The 15,889-nt window shown below is 59.2% G+C and overlaps 1 protein-coding gene across 1 annotated transcript in view; it reads left to right on the forward strand.

Moving 5' to 3' along the window:
* LOC148134000 (N-acyl-aromatic-L-amino acid amidohydrolase (carboxylate-forming)-like) overlaps window positions 1–14,122 on the forward strand; it is a 140,874-nt gene extending 126,752 nt beyond the window's left edge. The window contains exons 3-4 of the mRNA XM_087985706.1: window positions 10,355–10,464; window positions 13,343–14,122. Coding sequence (XP_087841832.1) covers window positions 10,355–10,464; window positions 13,343–13,546 — 314 coding nt within the window. The 3' untranslated portion in view covers window positions 13,547–14,122. The remainder of the gene's footprint in view (window positions 1–10,354; window positions 10,465–13,342) is intronic.
* The last annotated feature ends 1,767 nt before the right edge of the window (window positions 14,123–15,889 follow it).

Genomic DNA, 15,889 nt, shown 5'->3' on the forward strand with positions numbered 1-15,889 from the left:
TCGATCCCCAAACTAATCCCACTGTCCCTTCTCTCTCTCCCCATAGCCCTGTATCCATCCCCAAACTAATCCCACTGCTCCCCGCTCTCTCTCCCCATAGCCCTGTATCCATCCCCAAACTAATCCCACTGCCCCCCGCTCTCTCTCCCCATAGCCCTGTATCCATCCCCAAACTAATCCCACTGCCCCCCGCTCTCTCTCCCCATAGCCCTGTATCGATCCCCAAACTAATCCCACTGTCTCCCCGCTCTCTCCCCATAGCCCTGTATCGATCCCCAAACTAATCCCACTGTCCCCCCGCTCTCTCTCCCCATAGCCCTGTATCGATCCCCAAACTAATCCCACTGTCCCCCCCCCCTCTCCCCATAGCCCTGTATCGATCCCCAAACTAATCCCACTGTCCCCCCGCTCTCTCCCCATAGCCCTGTATCGATCCCCAAACTAATCCCACTGTCCCCCCGCTCTCTCCCCATAGCCCTGTATCCATCCCCAAATTAATCCCACTGTCCCACGCTCTCTCCCCATAGCCCTGTATCGATCCCCAAACTAATCCCCCTGTCCCCCTGCTCTCTCTCCCCATAGCCCTGTATCGATCCCCAAACTAATCCCACTGTCTCCCCGCGCTCTCCCCATAGCCCTGTATCGATCCCCAAACTAATCCCACTGTCCCCCCGCTCTCTCTCCCCATAGCCCTGTATCGATCCCCAAACTAATCCCACTGTCTCCCCGCTCTCTCCCCATAGCCCTGTATCGATCCCCAAACTAATCCCACTGTCTCCCCGCTCTCTCCCCATAGCCCTGTATCGATCCCCAAACTAATCCCACTGTCCCCGCTCTCTCTCCCCATGGCCCTGTATCAATCCCCAAACTAATCCCACTGTCCCCGCTCTCTCCCCATAGCCCTGTATCCATCCCCAAACTAATCCCACTGTCCCCCCTGCTCTCTCTCCCCATAGCCCTGTATCGATCCCCTAACTAATCCCACTGTCCCCCGCTCTCTCCCCATAGCCCTGTATCGATCCCCAAACTAATCCCACTACCCCCCCGCTCTCTCTCCCCATAGCCCTGTATCAATCCCCAAACTAATCCCACTGTCCCCACTCTCTCCCCATAGCCCTGTATCGATCCCCAAACTAATCCCACTGCCCCCCGCTCTCTCTCCCCATAGCCCTGTATCGATCCCCAAACTAATCCCACTGTCCCCCCGCTCTCTCTCCATAGCCCTGTATCGATCCCCAAACTAATCCCACTGACCCCTGCTCTCTCTCCATAGCCCTGTATCGATCCCCAAACTAATCCCACTGTCCCCCCGCTCTCTCCCCATAGCCCGGTATCGATCCCCAAACTAATCCCACTCTCCCCCCGCTCTCTCCCCCCTTAGCCCTGTATCGATCCCCAAACTAATCCCACTCTCCCCCCGCTCTCTCCCCCCTTAGCCCTGTATCAATCCCCAAACTAATCCCACTGTCCCCACTCTCTCCCCATAGCCCTGTATCGATCCCCAAACTAATCCCACTGCCCCCTGCTCTCTCTCCCCATTGCCCTATATCGATCCCCAAACTAATCCCACTACCCCCCCGCTCTCTCTCCCCATAGCCCTGTATCCATCCCCAAACTAATCCCACTGACCCCCCACTCTCTCCCCATAGCCCGATATCGATCCCCAAACTAATCCCACTGACCTCCTGCAGTCTCTCCCCATAGCCCTGTATCGATCCCCAAACTAATCCCACTGTCCCTTCTCTCTCTCCCCATAGCCCTGTATCCATCCCCAAACTAATCCCACTGCTCCCCGCTCTCTCTCCCCATAGCCCTGTATCCATCCCCAAACTAATCCCACTGCCCCCCGCTCTCTCTCCCCATAGCCCTGTATCCATCCCCAAACTAATCCCACTGCCCCCCGCTCTCTCTCCCCATAGCCCTGTATCGATCCCCAAACTAATCCCACTGTCTCCCCGCTCTCTCCCCATAGCCCTGTATCGATCCCCAAACTAATCCCACTGCCCCCCGCTCTCTCCCCATGGCCCTGTATCAATCCCCAAACTAATCCCACTGTCCCCCCTGCTCTCTCCCCATAGCCCTGTATCGATCCCCAAACTAATCCCACTGTCCCCCGCTCTCTCCCCATAGCCCTGTATCGATCCCCAAACTAATCCCACTGTCCCCCGCTCTCTCCCCATAGCCCTGTATCGATCCCCAAACTAATCCCACTGTCCCCCGCTCTCTCCCCATAGCCCTGTATCCATCCCCAAACTAATCCCACTGTCCCCCCGCTCTCTCCCCATAGCCCTGCATCGATCCCCAAACTAATCCCACTGTCCCCCCGCTCTCTCCCCATAGCCTGTATCGATCCCCAAACTAATCCCACTGCCCCCGCTCTCTTTCCCCATAGCCCTGTATCGATCCCCAAACTAATCCCACTTTCCCCCCGCTCTCTCCCCATAGCCCTGTTTCGATCCCCAAACTAATCCCACTGTCCCCCCGCTCTCTCCCCATAGCCCTGTATCGATCCCCAAACTAATCCCACTGTCCCCCCCGCTCTCTCTCCCGATAGCCCTGTGTCGATCCCCAAACTAATCCCACTGTCCCCTGCTCTCTCTCCCCATAGCCCTGTATCCATCCCCAAACTAATCCCACTGTCCCCCCGCTCTCTTTCCCCATAGCCCTGTATCGATCCCCAAACTAATCCCACTTTCCCCCCGCTCTCTCCCCATAGCCCTGTTTCGATCCCCAAACTAATCCCACTGTCCCCCCGCTCTCTCCCCATAGCCCTGTATCGATCCCCAAACTAATCCCACTTTCCCCCCGTTCTCTCCCCATAGCCCTGTTTCGATCCCCAAACTAATCCCACTGTCCCCCGCTCTCTCCCCATAGCCCTGTATCGATCCCCAAACTAATCCCACTGTCCCCGCTCTCTCCCCATAGCCCTGTATCTATCCCCAAACTAATCCCACTGTCCCCCCTGCTCTCTCCCCCCTTAGCCCTGTATCGATCCCCAAACTAATCCCACTGTCCCCCCGGCTCTGTTCCCCCCATAGCCCTGTATCGATCCCCAAACTAATCCCACTGTCCCCCCCGCTCTCTCCCCATGTGGCCCTGTATCGATCCCCAAACTAATCCCACTGCCCCCCAGCTCTCTCCCCACGTGGCCCTGTCTCGATCCCCAAACTAATCCCACTGTCCCCGCTCTCTCTCCCCATAGCCCTGTATCCATCCCCAAACTAATCCCACTGCCCCCGCTCTCTCTCACCATAGCCCTGTATCGATCCCCAAACTAATCCCACTGTCCCCCGCTCTCTCTCCCCATAGCCCTGTATCGATCCCCAAACTAATCCCACTGTCCCCGCTCTCTCTCCCCATAGCCCTGTATCCATCCCCAAACTAATCCCACTGTCCCCCCCCCTCTCTCCCCATAGCCCTGTATCGATCCCCAAACTAATCCCACTGTCCCCCCGCTCTCTCCCCATAGCCCTGTATCCATCCCCAAATTAATCCCACTGTCCCACGCTCTCTCCCCATAGCCCTGTATCGATCCCCAAACTAATCCCCCTGTCCCCCTGCTCTCTCTCCCCATAGCCCTGTATCGATCCCCAAACTAATCCCACTGTCTCCCCGCGCTCTCCCCATAACCCTGTATCGATCCCCAAGCTCATCCCACTGTCCCCCCGCTCTCTCTCCCCATAGCCCTGTATCGATCCCCAAACTAATCCCACTGTCTCCCCGCTCTCTCCCCATAGCCCTGTATCGATCCCCAAACTAATCCCACTGTCCCCGCTCTCTCTCCCCATGGCCCTGTATCAATCCCCAAACTAATCCCACTGTCCCCGCTCTCTCCCCATAGCCCTGTATCGATCCCCAAACTAATCCCACTGTCCCCCGCTCTCTCCCCATAGCCCTGTATCGATCCCCAAACTAATCCCACTACCCCCCCCGCTCTCTCTCCCCATAGCCCTGTATCAATCCCCAAACTAATCCCACTGTCCCCACTCTCTCCCCATAGCCCTGTATCGATCCCCAAACTAATCCCACTGCCCCCCGCTCTCTCTCCCCATAGCCCTGTATCGATCCCCAAACTAATCCCACTGTCCCCCCGCTCTCTCTCCATAGCCCTGTATCGATCCCCAAACTAATCCCACTGACCCCCGCTCTCTCTCCATAGACCTGTATCGATCCCCAAACTAATCCCACTGTCCCCCCGCTCTCTCCCCATAGCCCGGTATCGATCCCCAAACTAATCCCACTCTCCCCCCGCTCTCTCCCCCCTTAGCCCTGTATCGATCCCCAAACTAATCCCACTGTCCCCCGCTCTCTCCCCATAGCCCTGTATCAATCCCCAAACTAATCCCACTGTCCCCACTCTCTCCCCATAGCCCTGTATCGATCCCCAAACTAATCCCACTGCCCCCCGCTCTCTCTCCCCATTGCCCTATATCGATCCCCAAACTAATCCCACTACCCCCCCGCTCTCTCTCCCCATAGCCCTGTATCCATCCCCAAACTAATCCCACTGACCCCCCACTCTCTCCCCATAGCCCGATATCGATCCCCAAACTAATCCCACTGACCTCCTGCAGTCTCTCCCCATAGCCCTGTATCGATCCCCAAACTAATCCCACTGTCCCTTCTCTCTCTCCCCATAGCCCTGTATCCATCCCCAAACTAATCCCACTGCTCCCCGCTCTCTCTCCCCATAGCCCTGTATCCATCCCCAAACTAATCCCACTGCCCCCGCTCTCTCTCACCATCGCCCTGTATCGATCCCGAAACTAATCCCACTGTCCCCCCGCTCTCTCTCCCCATAGCCCTGTATCGATCCCCAAACTAATTCCACTGTCCCCCGCTCTCTCTCCCCATAGCCCTGTATCGATCCCCAAACTAATCCCACTGTCCCCCGCTCTCTCTCCCCATAGCCCTGTATCGATCCCCAAACTAATCCCACTGTCCCCCCGCTCTCTCCCCATAGCCCTGTATCGATCCCCAAACTAATCCCACTGTCCCCCCCGCTCTCTCCCCATAGCCCTGTATCCATCCCCAAATTAATCCCACTGTCCCACGCTCTCTCCCCATAGCCCTGTATCGATCCCCAAACTAATCCCCCTGTCCCCCTGCTCTCTCCCCATGTGGCCCTGTATCGATCCCCAAACTAATCCCACTGCCCCCCAGCTCTCTCCCCACGTGGCCCTGTCTCGATCCCCAAACTAATCCCACTGTCCCCGCTCTCTCTCCCCATAGCCCTGTATCCATCCCCAAACTAATCCCACTGCCCCCGCTCTCTCTCACCATAGCCCTGTATCGATCCCCAAACTAATCCCACTGTCCCCGCTCTCTCTCCCCATGGCCCTGTATCAATCCCCAAACTAATCCCACTGTCCCCGCTCTCTCCACATAGCCCTGTATCCATCCCCAAACTAATCCCACTGTCCCCCCTGCTCTCTCTCCCCATAGCCCTGTATCGATCCCCAAACTAATCCCACTGTCCCCCGCTCTCTCCCCATAGCCCTGTATCGATCCCCAAACTAATCCCACTACCCCCCGCTCTCTCTCCCCATAGCCCTGTATCAATCCCCAAACTAATCCCACTGTCCCCACTCTCTCCCCATAGCCCTGTTTCGATCCCCAAACTAATCCCACTGCCCCCCGCTCTCTCTCCCCATAGCCCTGTATCGATCCCCAAACTAATCCCACTGTCCCCCCGCTCTCTCTCCCCATAGCCCTGTATCGATCCCCAAACTAATCCCACTGTCCCCCCGCTCTCTCTCCATAGCCCTGTATCGATCCCCAAACTAATCCCACTGACCCCCGCTCTCTCCATAGCCCTGTATCGATCCCCAAACTAATCCCACTGTCCCCCCGCTCTCTCCCCATAGCCCGGTATCGATCCCCAAACTAATCCCACTCTCCCCCCGCTCTCTCCCCCCTTAGCCCTGTATCGATCCCCAAACTAATCCCACTGTCCCCCGCTCTCTCCCCAGAGCCCTGTATCAATCCCCAAACTAATCCCACTGTCCCCACTCTCTCCCCATAGCCCTGTATCGATCCCCAAACTAATCCCACTGCCCCCCGCTCTCTCTCCCCATTGCCCTATATCGATCCCCAAACTAATCCCACTGCCCCCCGCTCTCTCTCCCCATAGCCCTGTATCGATCCCCAAACTAATCCCACTGTCCCCCCGCTCTCTCTCCCCATAGCCCTGTATCGATCCCCAAACTAATCCCACTGTCCCCCCGCTCTCTCTCCATAGCCCTGTATCGATCCCCAAACTAATCCCACTGACCCCCGCTCTCTCTCCATAGCCCTGTATCGATCCCCAAACTAATCCCACTGCCCCCCGCTCTCTCTCCCCATAGCCCTGTATCGATCCCCAAACTAATCCCACTGTCCCCCCGCTCTCTCTCCCCATAGCCCTGTATCCATCCCCAAACTAATCCCACTGACCCCCCACTCTCTCCCCATAGCCCGATATCGATCCCCAAACTAATCCCACTGACCTCCTGCAGTCTCTCCCCATAGCCCTGTATCGATCCCCAAACTAATCCCACTGCCCCCCCGCTCTCTCCCCATAGCCCTGTATCGATCCCCAAACTAATCCCACTGCCCCCCCGCTCTCTCCCCATAGCCCTGTATCGATCCCCAAACTAATCCCACTGCCCCCCCGCTCTCTCCCCATAGCCCTGTATCGATCCCCAAACTAATCCCACTGTACCCCGCTCTCTCCCCATAGCCCTGTATCGATCCCCAAACTAATCCCACTGTCCCCGCTCTCTCCCCATTGCCCTGTATCGATCCCCAAACTAATCCCACTGTCCCCGCTCTCTCCCCATAGCCCTGTATCGATCCCCAAACTAATCCCACTGTCCCCGCTCTCTCCCCATCGCCCTGTATCCATCCCCAAACTAATCCCACTGTCCCCCCGCTCTCTCTCCCCATAGCCCTGTATCCATCCCCAAACTAATCCCACAGTCCCCCGCTCTCTCCCCATAGCCCTGTATCGATCCCCAAACTAATCCCACTGTCCCCCCGCTCTCTCCCCATAGCCCTGTATCGATCCCCAAACTAATCCCACTGTCCCCGCTCTCTCCCCATAGACCTGTATCGATCCCCAAACTAATCCCACTGTCCCCCCGCTCTCTCCCCATAGCCCTGTATCGATCCCCAAACTAATCCCACTGTGCCCCGCTCTCTCTCCACATAGCCCTATATCGATCCCCAAAATAATCCCACTGCCCCCCTGCTCTCTCTCCATAGCGCAGTATCGTTCCCCAAACTAATCCCACTGTCCCCCCGCTCTCTCTCCACATAGCCCTATATCGATCCCCAAAATAATCCCACTGCCCCCCTGCTCTCTCTCCATAGCGCAGTATCGTTCCCCAAACTAATCCCACTGCCCCCCCGCTCTCTCTCCCCATAGCCCTGTATCGATCCCCAAACTAATCCCACTGTCCCCCTGCTCTCTCCCCATAGCCCTGTATCGATCCCCAAACCAATCCCACTGCCCCCCGCTCTCTCCCCATAGCCCTGTATCGATCCCCAAACTAATCCCACTGTCCCCCCGCTCTCTCTCCCCATAGCCCTGTATCGATCCCCAAACTAATCCCACTGTCCCCCCGCTCTCTCTCCATAGCCCTGTATCGATCCCCAAACTAATCCCACTGACCCCCGCTCTCTCTCCATAGCCCTGTATCGATCCCCAAACTAATCCCACTGTCCCCCCGCTCTCTCCCCATAGCCCGGTATCGATCCCCAAACTAATCCCACTGTCCCCCCGCTCTCTCCCCATAGCCCGGTATCGATCCCCAAACTAATCCCACTGTCCCCCCGCTCTCTCCCCATAGCCCGGTATCCATCCCCAAACTAATCCCACTGTCCCCCCCGCTCTCTCCCCATAGCCCTGTATCGATCCCCAAACAATTCCCACTGCCCCCCGCTCTCTCTCCCCATAGCCCTGTGTCGATCCCCAAACAATTGCCACTGCCCCCCGCTCTCTCTCCACATAGCCCTGTATCGATCCCCAAACTAATCCCACTGTCCCCCCGCTCTCTCTCCCCATAGCCCTGTATCGATCCCCAAACTAATCCCTCTGTCCCCCCACTCTCTCCCCATAGCCCTGTATTGAACCCCAAACTAATCCCACTGACCCCCGCTCTCTCTCCCCTAGCCCTGTATCGATCCCCAAACTAACCCCCTGACCCCCGGTCTCTCTATCTCCCCATAGTCCTTTATCGCTCCCTAAACTAATCCCACTGTCCCCCCGCTCTCTCTCCATAGCCCTGTATCGATCCCCAAACTAATCCCACTGACCCCCGCTCTCCCTCCCCTAGCCCTGTATCGATCCCCAAACTAACCCCCTGACCCCCGGTCTCTCTATCTCCCCATAGCCCTGTATCGCTCCCGAAACTAATCCCACTGTCCCCCCGCTCTCTCCCCATAGCTCTGTATCGATCCCCAAACTAATCCCACTGTCCCCGCTCTCTCTCCCCATAGCCCTGTATCGATCCCCAAACTAATCCCACTGTCCCCGCTCTCTCTCCCCATAGCCCGGTATCGATCCCCAAACTAATCCCACTGCCCCCCGCTCTCTCCCCATAGCCCTGTATCGATCCCCAAACTAATCCCACTGCCCCCCGCTCTCTCTCCACATAGCCCGGTATCGATCCCCAAACTAATCCCACTGTCCCCCCGCTCTCTCCCCATAGCCCGGTATCCATCCCCAAACTAATCCCCCTGCCCCCCGCTCTCTCCCCATAGCCCTGTATCGATCCCCAAACTAATCCCACTGACCCCCGCTCTCTCTCCCCTAGCCCTGTATCGATCCCCAAACTAATCCCACTGACCCCCGCTCTCTCTCCCCTAGCCCTGTATCGATCCCCAAACTAACCCCCTGACCCCCGGTCTCTCTATCTCCCCATAGCCCTGTATCGATCCCCAAACTAACCCCCTGACCCCCGGTCTCTCTATCTCCCCATAGCCCTGTATCGCTCCCCAAACTAATCCCACTGTCCCCCCGCTCTCTCCCCATAGCCCTGTATCGAACCCCAAACTAATCCCACTGACCCCCGCTCTCTCCCCATAGCCCTGTTTCGATCCCCAAACTAATCCCACTGTCCCCCGCTCTCTCCCCATAGCCCTGTATCGTTCCCGAAACTAATCCCACTGTCCCCCGCTCTCTCCCCATAGCCCTGTATCGATCCCCAAACTAATCCCACTGTCCCCGCTCTCTCTCCCCATAGCCCTGTATCGTTCCCGAAACTAATCCCACTGTCCCCCGCTCTCTCCCCATAGCCCTGTATCGATCCCCAAACTAATCCCACTGTCCCCCCGCTCTCTCTCCCCATAGCCCTGTATCGTTCCCGAAACTAATCCCACTCTCCCCCCACTCTCTCCCCATAGCCCTGTATCGTTCCCCAAACTAATCACACTGTCCCCCCACTCTCTCCCCATAGCCCTGTATCAGTCCCCAAACTAATCCCACTGTCCCCCCGCTCTCTCTCCCCATAGCCCTGTATCGATCCCCAAACTAATTCCACTGTCCCCCCACTCTCTCCCCATAGCCCTGTATCGAACCCCAAACTAATTCCACTGTCCCCCCACTCTCTCCCCATAGCCCTGTATCAGTTCCCAAACTAATCCCACTGTCCCCCCCGCTCTCTCCCCATAGCCCTGTATCCATCCCCAAACTAATCCCACTGTCCCCCCGCTCTCTCCCCATGGCCCTGTATCAATCCCCAAACTAATCCCACTGTCCCCCCCGCTCTCTCTCCCCATAGCCCTGTATCAATCCCCAAACTAATCCCACTGTCCCCCCGCTCTCTCCCCATAGCCCTGCATCGATCCCCAAACTAATCCCACTGTCCCCCCGCTCTCTCCCCCCATAGCCCTGTATCAATCCCCAAACTAATCCCACTGTCCCCCCCGCTCTCTCCCCACATAGCCCTGTATCGATCCCCAAACTAATCCCACTGTCCCCCCTGCTCTCTCCCCATAGCCTTGTATCGATCCCCAAACTAATCCCACTGTCTCCCCGCTCCCTCCCCATAGCCCTGTATCGATCCCCAAACTAATCCCACTGTCCCCCGCTCTCTCTCCCCATAGCCCTGTATCCATCCCCAAACTAATCCCACTGTCCCCGCTCTCTCTCCCCATAGCCCTGTATCGATCCCCAAACTAATCCCACTGTCCCCGCTCTCTCTCCCCATAGCCCTGTATCCATCCCCAAACTAATCCCACTGCCCCCCTGCTCTCCCCCCTCCCAATAGCCCTGTATCCCTCCCCACACTATTCCCCCTGTCCCCCCGGTCTCTCCCCCTCCCCCGTACCCACCCTCAGCCTGGTCCCACTTTGCGGATGTGTTTTCCAGGAGTTGAATTCCCGGAGTGTGATCTGGAAATATTCCGGATGGTGAGGAAGATCGACTTCCCTCGGGATGCGGAAGGTCATCTGAACGGATTCATTCACCCGGACCGAGAGGTGAGTTATCGGTCATCCCTCAGCCCCCTCAGGACTGACCCTCACCCTGCCCCCTCCCTCGGGACTGACCCTCACCCTGCCCCCTCCCTCGGGACTGACCCTCAACCTGCCACCACCCTCGGGACTGACCCTCACCCTGCCCCCTCCCTCGGGACTGACCCTCACCCTGCCCCCTCCCTCGGGACTGACCCTCACCCTGCCTCCTCCCTCAGGACTGTCCCTCACCCTGCCCCCTCCCTCAGGAGTGACCCTCACCCTGCCCCCTCCCTCAGGACTGTCCCTCACCCTGCCCCCACCCTCGGGACTGACCCTCACCCTGCCCCCTCCCTTAGGAGTGACCCTCACCCTGCCCCCTCCCTCGGGAGTGACCCTCACTCCGCCCCTCCCTCGGGAGTGACCCTCACCCTGCCCCCTCCCTCGGGAGTGACCCTCACTCCGCCCCCTCCCTCAGGACTGACCCTCACCCTGCCCCCTCCCTCGGGACTGACCCTCACCCTGCCCCCTCCCTCAGGACTGACCCTCACCCTGCCCCCACCCTCGGACTGACCCTCACCCTGCCCCCTCCCTCGGGACTGACCTTCACTCCGCCCCCTCCCTCGGGAGTGACCCTCACCCTGCCCCCTCCCTCGGGAGTGACCCTCACTCCGCCCCCTCCCTCAGGACTGACCCTCACCCTGCCCCCTCCTCGGGACTGACCCTCACCCTGCCCCCTCCCTCAGGACTGACCCTCACCCTGCCCCCACCCTCGGGACTGACCCTCACCCTGCCCCCACCCTCAGGACTGACCCTCACCCTGCCCCCTCCCTCGGGACTGACCCTCACCCTGCCCCCTCCCTCAGGACTGACCCTCACTCCGCCCCCTCCCTCAGGACTGACCCTCACCCTGCCCCCTCCCTCGGGAGTGACCCTCACCCTGCCCCCTCCCTCAGGACTGACCCTCACCCTGCCCCCTCCCTCGGGAGTGACCCTCACCCTGCCCCCTCCCTCGGGACTGACCCTCACCCTGCCCCCTCCCTCGGGAGTGACCCTCACCCTGCCCCCTCCCTCGGGACTGACCCTCACCCTGCCCCCACCCTCAGGAGTGACCCTCACCCTGCCCCCTCCCTCGGGACTGACCCTCACCCTGCCCCCTCCCTCAGGACTGACCCTCACCCTGCCCCCTCCCTCAGGACTGACCCTCACCCTGCCCCCTCCCTCGGGTCTGACCCTCACCCTGCCCCCTCCCTCGGGACTGACCCTCACCCTGCCCCCTCCCTCGGGAGTGACCCTCACCCTGCCCCCTCCCTCGGGACTGACCCTCACCCTGCCCCCACCCTCGGGAGTGACCCTCACCCTGCCCCCTCCCTCAGGAGTGACCCTCACCCTGCCCCCTCCCTCGGGACTGACCCTCACCCTGCCCCCTCCCTCAGGACTGACCCTCACCCCGCCCCCTCCCTCAGGAGTGACCCTCACCCTGCCCCTCCCTCGGGACTGACCCTCACCCTGCCCCCTCCCTCAGGACTGACCCTCACCCTGCCCCCTCCCTCAGGACTGACCCTCACCCTGCCCCCTCCCTCGGGTCTGACCCTCACCCTGCCCCCTCCCTCGGGACTGACCCTCACCCTGCCCCCTCCCTCGGGAGTGACCCTCACCCTGCCCCCTCCCTCGGGACTGACCCTCACCCTGCCCCCACCCTCGGGAGTGACCCTCACCCTGCCCCCTCCCTCAGGAGTGACCCTCACCCTGCCCCCTCCCTCGGGACTGACCCTCACCCTGCCCCCTCCCTCAGGACTGACCCTCACCCCGCCCCCTCCCTCAGGACTGACCCTCACCCTGCCCCCTCCCTCGGGACTGACCCTCACCCTGTCCCCTCCCCCAGACTGGCCCTCCCCCGTTCCCTCACTCCGTCCCCTCTCTTCTGTGGATCAGTGCTGACATGCATATCTTTCTCTCTCCCCCCTCACTCCCCCCCTCTCTCCCCCGCCTCCCTCTCTCCCCCTTCTCTCCCCCCCTTCTCCCCCCTCCTCTCCCCCCCTTCTCCCCCCTCCTCTCCCCCCCTCTCCCCACGCCTCTCTCTCGCCCCCCTCTCTCTCTCTCTCCCATCTCCCCCTCTCACCGCTCCCTCTCTCTCCCCCCCCTCTCTCTGTCCCTCTCTCTCCCCCACTGTCTCTCTCCCCTCTCTCCCCTTCCCTCTCTCCCCTTCCCTCTCCCCCCTCTCTCCCCCCCCGTCCTCCCCCCCTCTCTCCCTTCTCTCCCCTTCCCTTCCCCCCCCTCTCTCTCCCCACTCCCTCTCTCCCCCTGTCTCTCTCCCCCCTCTCTCTCTTCCCCCTCTCTCTCCCCCCCTCTCTCCCCCCTCTCTCTCGACCCCCGCCTCCCTCTCTCCCCCCTTCTCTCCCCCCCCATCTCCCCCCTCCTCTCCCCCCTCTCTCCCCCGCCTCTCTCTCGCCCCCCTCTCTCCCCCCATCTCCCCCCTCTCTCTCCCCCCCCATCTCCCCCCTATCTCCCCCCTCCTCTCCCCCTCTCTCCCCCATCTCCCCCTCTCACCGCTCCCTCTCTCTCCCCCCTCTCTCTGTCCCTCTCTCTCTCTCCCCCACTGTCTCTCTCCCATCTCCCCCCTCTCTCTCTCTCCCCCCCCTCACCATCCTCCCCCCTCTCTCCCCCCTCTCTCCCCCCCTCTCCCCCACCCTCTCTCTCTCTCCCCCCCTCTCTCTCCCCCCTCTCTCCCCCCCTCTCCCCCACCCTCTCTCTCCCCCCTCTCTCTCTCCCCCCTCTCCCCCGTCCTCCCCCCTCTCTCCCCCCCCTCTCCCCCACTCTCTCTCTCCCCCCTCTCTCTCTCCCCCCCTCTCTCCCTATCTCCCCCCCTCCCTCCGCCCACCCCTCCCCCCTCCCTCCCTCCCAGGACCAGGATTGGCAGCCTGTGTTCCCAGGCCAGCCCCTGTTCCAGACGCTGTGGGGACAGGCAGTGCTGTACGATGGGCCGGGTGCTCTGTACCCCATCTTCATTAACGAAGCAGCCTATTATGAGAAGGGGACAGCGCTGCATGGGACCGAGAGACAGACTATCAGCCTCCCCCGGTTACAGAGAGACAGCAGCGAGCCCTAGCCCCAGGGTCCCTCTCTGTCTCTCACTTTCTGTCTCCTTCCTCCTCTCTCTGTCTCTCTCCCTCTCACTATGTCTCACACTCACCATATCCCCCCCCCCACTCTCTCTTCCTCTCTATCTGTATGTCTCCCTCTCTCTCTCTCCCCTCCCTCTCCCCCCACTCTCTCTTTCTCTCTAGCTGTATGTCTCCCTCTCTCCCTCTCCACCCCCCTCTCTCCCCTCTGTGTCTCTCTCTCTCTCTCTCTACCTCTGTCTGTCTCCCCCTTCTCTCTCTCTCTCTCTCTCTCTGTTTCCTTCAGACTGTTTCTCTCTGCCGCTCTCTCTCTCTCCTGTGCTCTCCTTCCCCCCCTCTCTCTTCCCTGTGGTGTAAGAGCGACAGGATTCTGGAGCTGCACATCACTGGGTATAAATAGCACAGCGGAGGTGGGGTTAGAGCACACAGCACCAGCCACCAGAACATGGACGACAAGTGTTTGTTCAGCAAAATGTGATGATCCCTTCACCCAATGTCACGGTCTGAGATATTATTATCTCTGTATGATTTCAGAATAACAGTAAAGAAATCGTGAAACTTTCCCTGTGACCAGACTCGAAAGAATTCAACCTCACAGAGTGACATCTAAACACACGACATAAATTCTTCCTTCTTCCTTCCATCTCTCTCTCTCCCTCTCTCTATCTCTCCCTCCCCAACTGCATCACTCCTTCCCTCTCTCCATCTCTCCCTCCCTGTCTCCATCACCCGGTCTCTATATCCCTCAGTTAGACACACACTGGGAGTACTGTGCACAGTTCCAGTCTCTATATCCCTCAGTTAGACCCACACTGGGAGCACTGTGCACAGTTCCCGTCTCTATATCCCTCAGTTAGACCCACACTGGGAGCACTGTGCACAGTTCCAGTCTCTATATCCCTCAGTTAGACCCACACTGGGAGCACGGTGCACAGTTCCGGTCTCTATATCCCTCAGTTAGACCCACACTGGGAGCACTGTGCACAGTTCCCATCTCTATATCCCTCAGACCCACACTGGGAACACTGTGCACAGTTCCGGTCTCTGTATCCCTCAGTTAGACCCACACTGGGAGCACTGTGCACAGTTCCTGTCTCTATATCCCTCAGTTAGACCCACTCTGGGAGCACTGTGCACAGTTCCGGTCTCTATATCCCTCAGTTAGACCCACACTGGGAGCACTGTGCACAGTTCCAGTCTCTATATCCCTCAGTTAGACCCACACTGGGAGCACTGTGCACAGTTCCTGTCTCTATATCCCTCAGTAAGACCCACACTGTGAGCACTGTGCACAGTTCCAGTCTCTATATCCCTCAGTTAGACCCACACTGGGAGCACTGTGCACAGTTCCCGTCTCTATATCCCTCAGTTAGACCCACACTGGGAGCACTGTGCACAGTTCCAGTCTCTATATCCCTCAGTTAGACCCACACTGGGAGCACGGTGCACAGTTCCGGTCTCTATATCCCTCAGTTAGACCCACACTGGAGCACTGTGCACAGTTCCCATCTCTATATCCCTCAGACCCACACTGGGAACACTGTGCACAGTTCCGGTCTCTGTATCCCTCAGTTAGACCCACACTGGGAGCACTGTGCACAGTTCCTGTCTCTATATCCCTCAGTTAGACCCACTCTGGGAGCACTGTGCACAGTTCCGGTCTCTATATCCCTCAGTTAGACCCACACTGGGAGCACTGTGCACAGTTCCAGTCTCTATATCCCTCAGTTAGACCCACACTGGGAGCACTGTGCACAGTTCCTGTCTCTATATCCCTCAGTAAGACCCACACTGTGAGCACTGTGCACAGTTCCAGACTCTATATCCCTCAGTTAGACCCACACTGGGAGCAGTGTGCACAGTTCCTGTCTCTATATCCCTCAGTTAGACCCACACTGGGAGCACTGTGCACAGTTCCGGTCTCTATATCCCTCAGTTAGACCCACACTGGGAGCAGTGTGCACAGTTCCGGTCTCTATATGCCTCAGTCAGACCCACACTGGGAACACTGTGCACAGTTCCTGTCTCTATATCCCTCAGTAAGACCCACACTGTGAGCACTGTGCACAGTTCCGGTCTCTATATCCCTCAGTTAGACCCACACTGGGAGCAGTGTGCACAGTTCCGGTCTCTATATCCCTCGGTTAGAGACACACTGGGAGCACTGTGTACAGTTCCGGTCTCTATATCCCTCAGTTAGACCCACACTGGGAGCACTGTGCACAGTTCCGGTCTCTGTATCCCTCAGTCAGATCAAAATGGGAGCACTGTGCACAGTTCCGGTCTCTATATCCCTCAGTCAGACCCACACTGGGAGCACTGTGCACAGT

Source organism: Chiloscyllium plagiosum, unplaced genomic scaffold, assembly GCF_037043375.1.
Source record: "Chiloscyllium plagiosum isolate Xiang-an unplaced genomic scaffold, Cpla_swu_hap1 HiC_scaffold_133, whole genome shotgun sequence".
NCBI lineage: Eukaryota > Metazoa > Chordata > Chondrichthyes > Orectolobiformes > Hemiscylliidae > Chiloscyllium > Chiloscyllium plagiosum.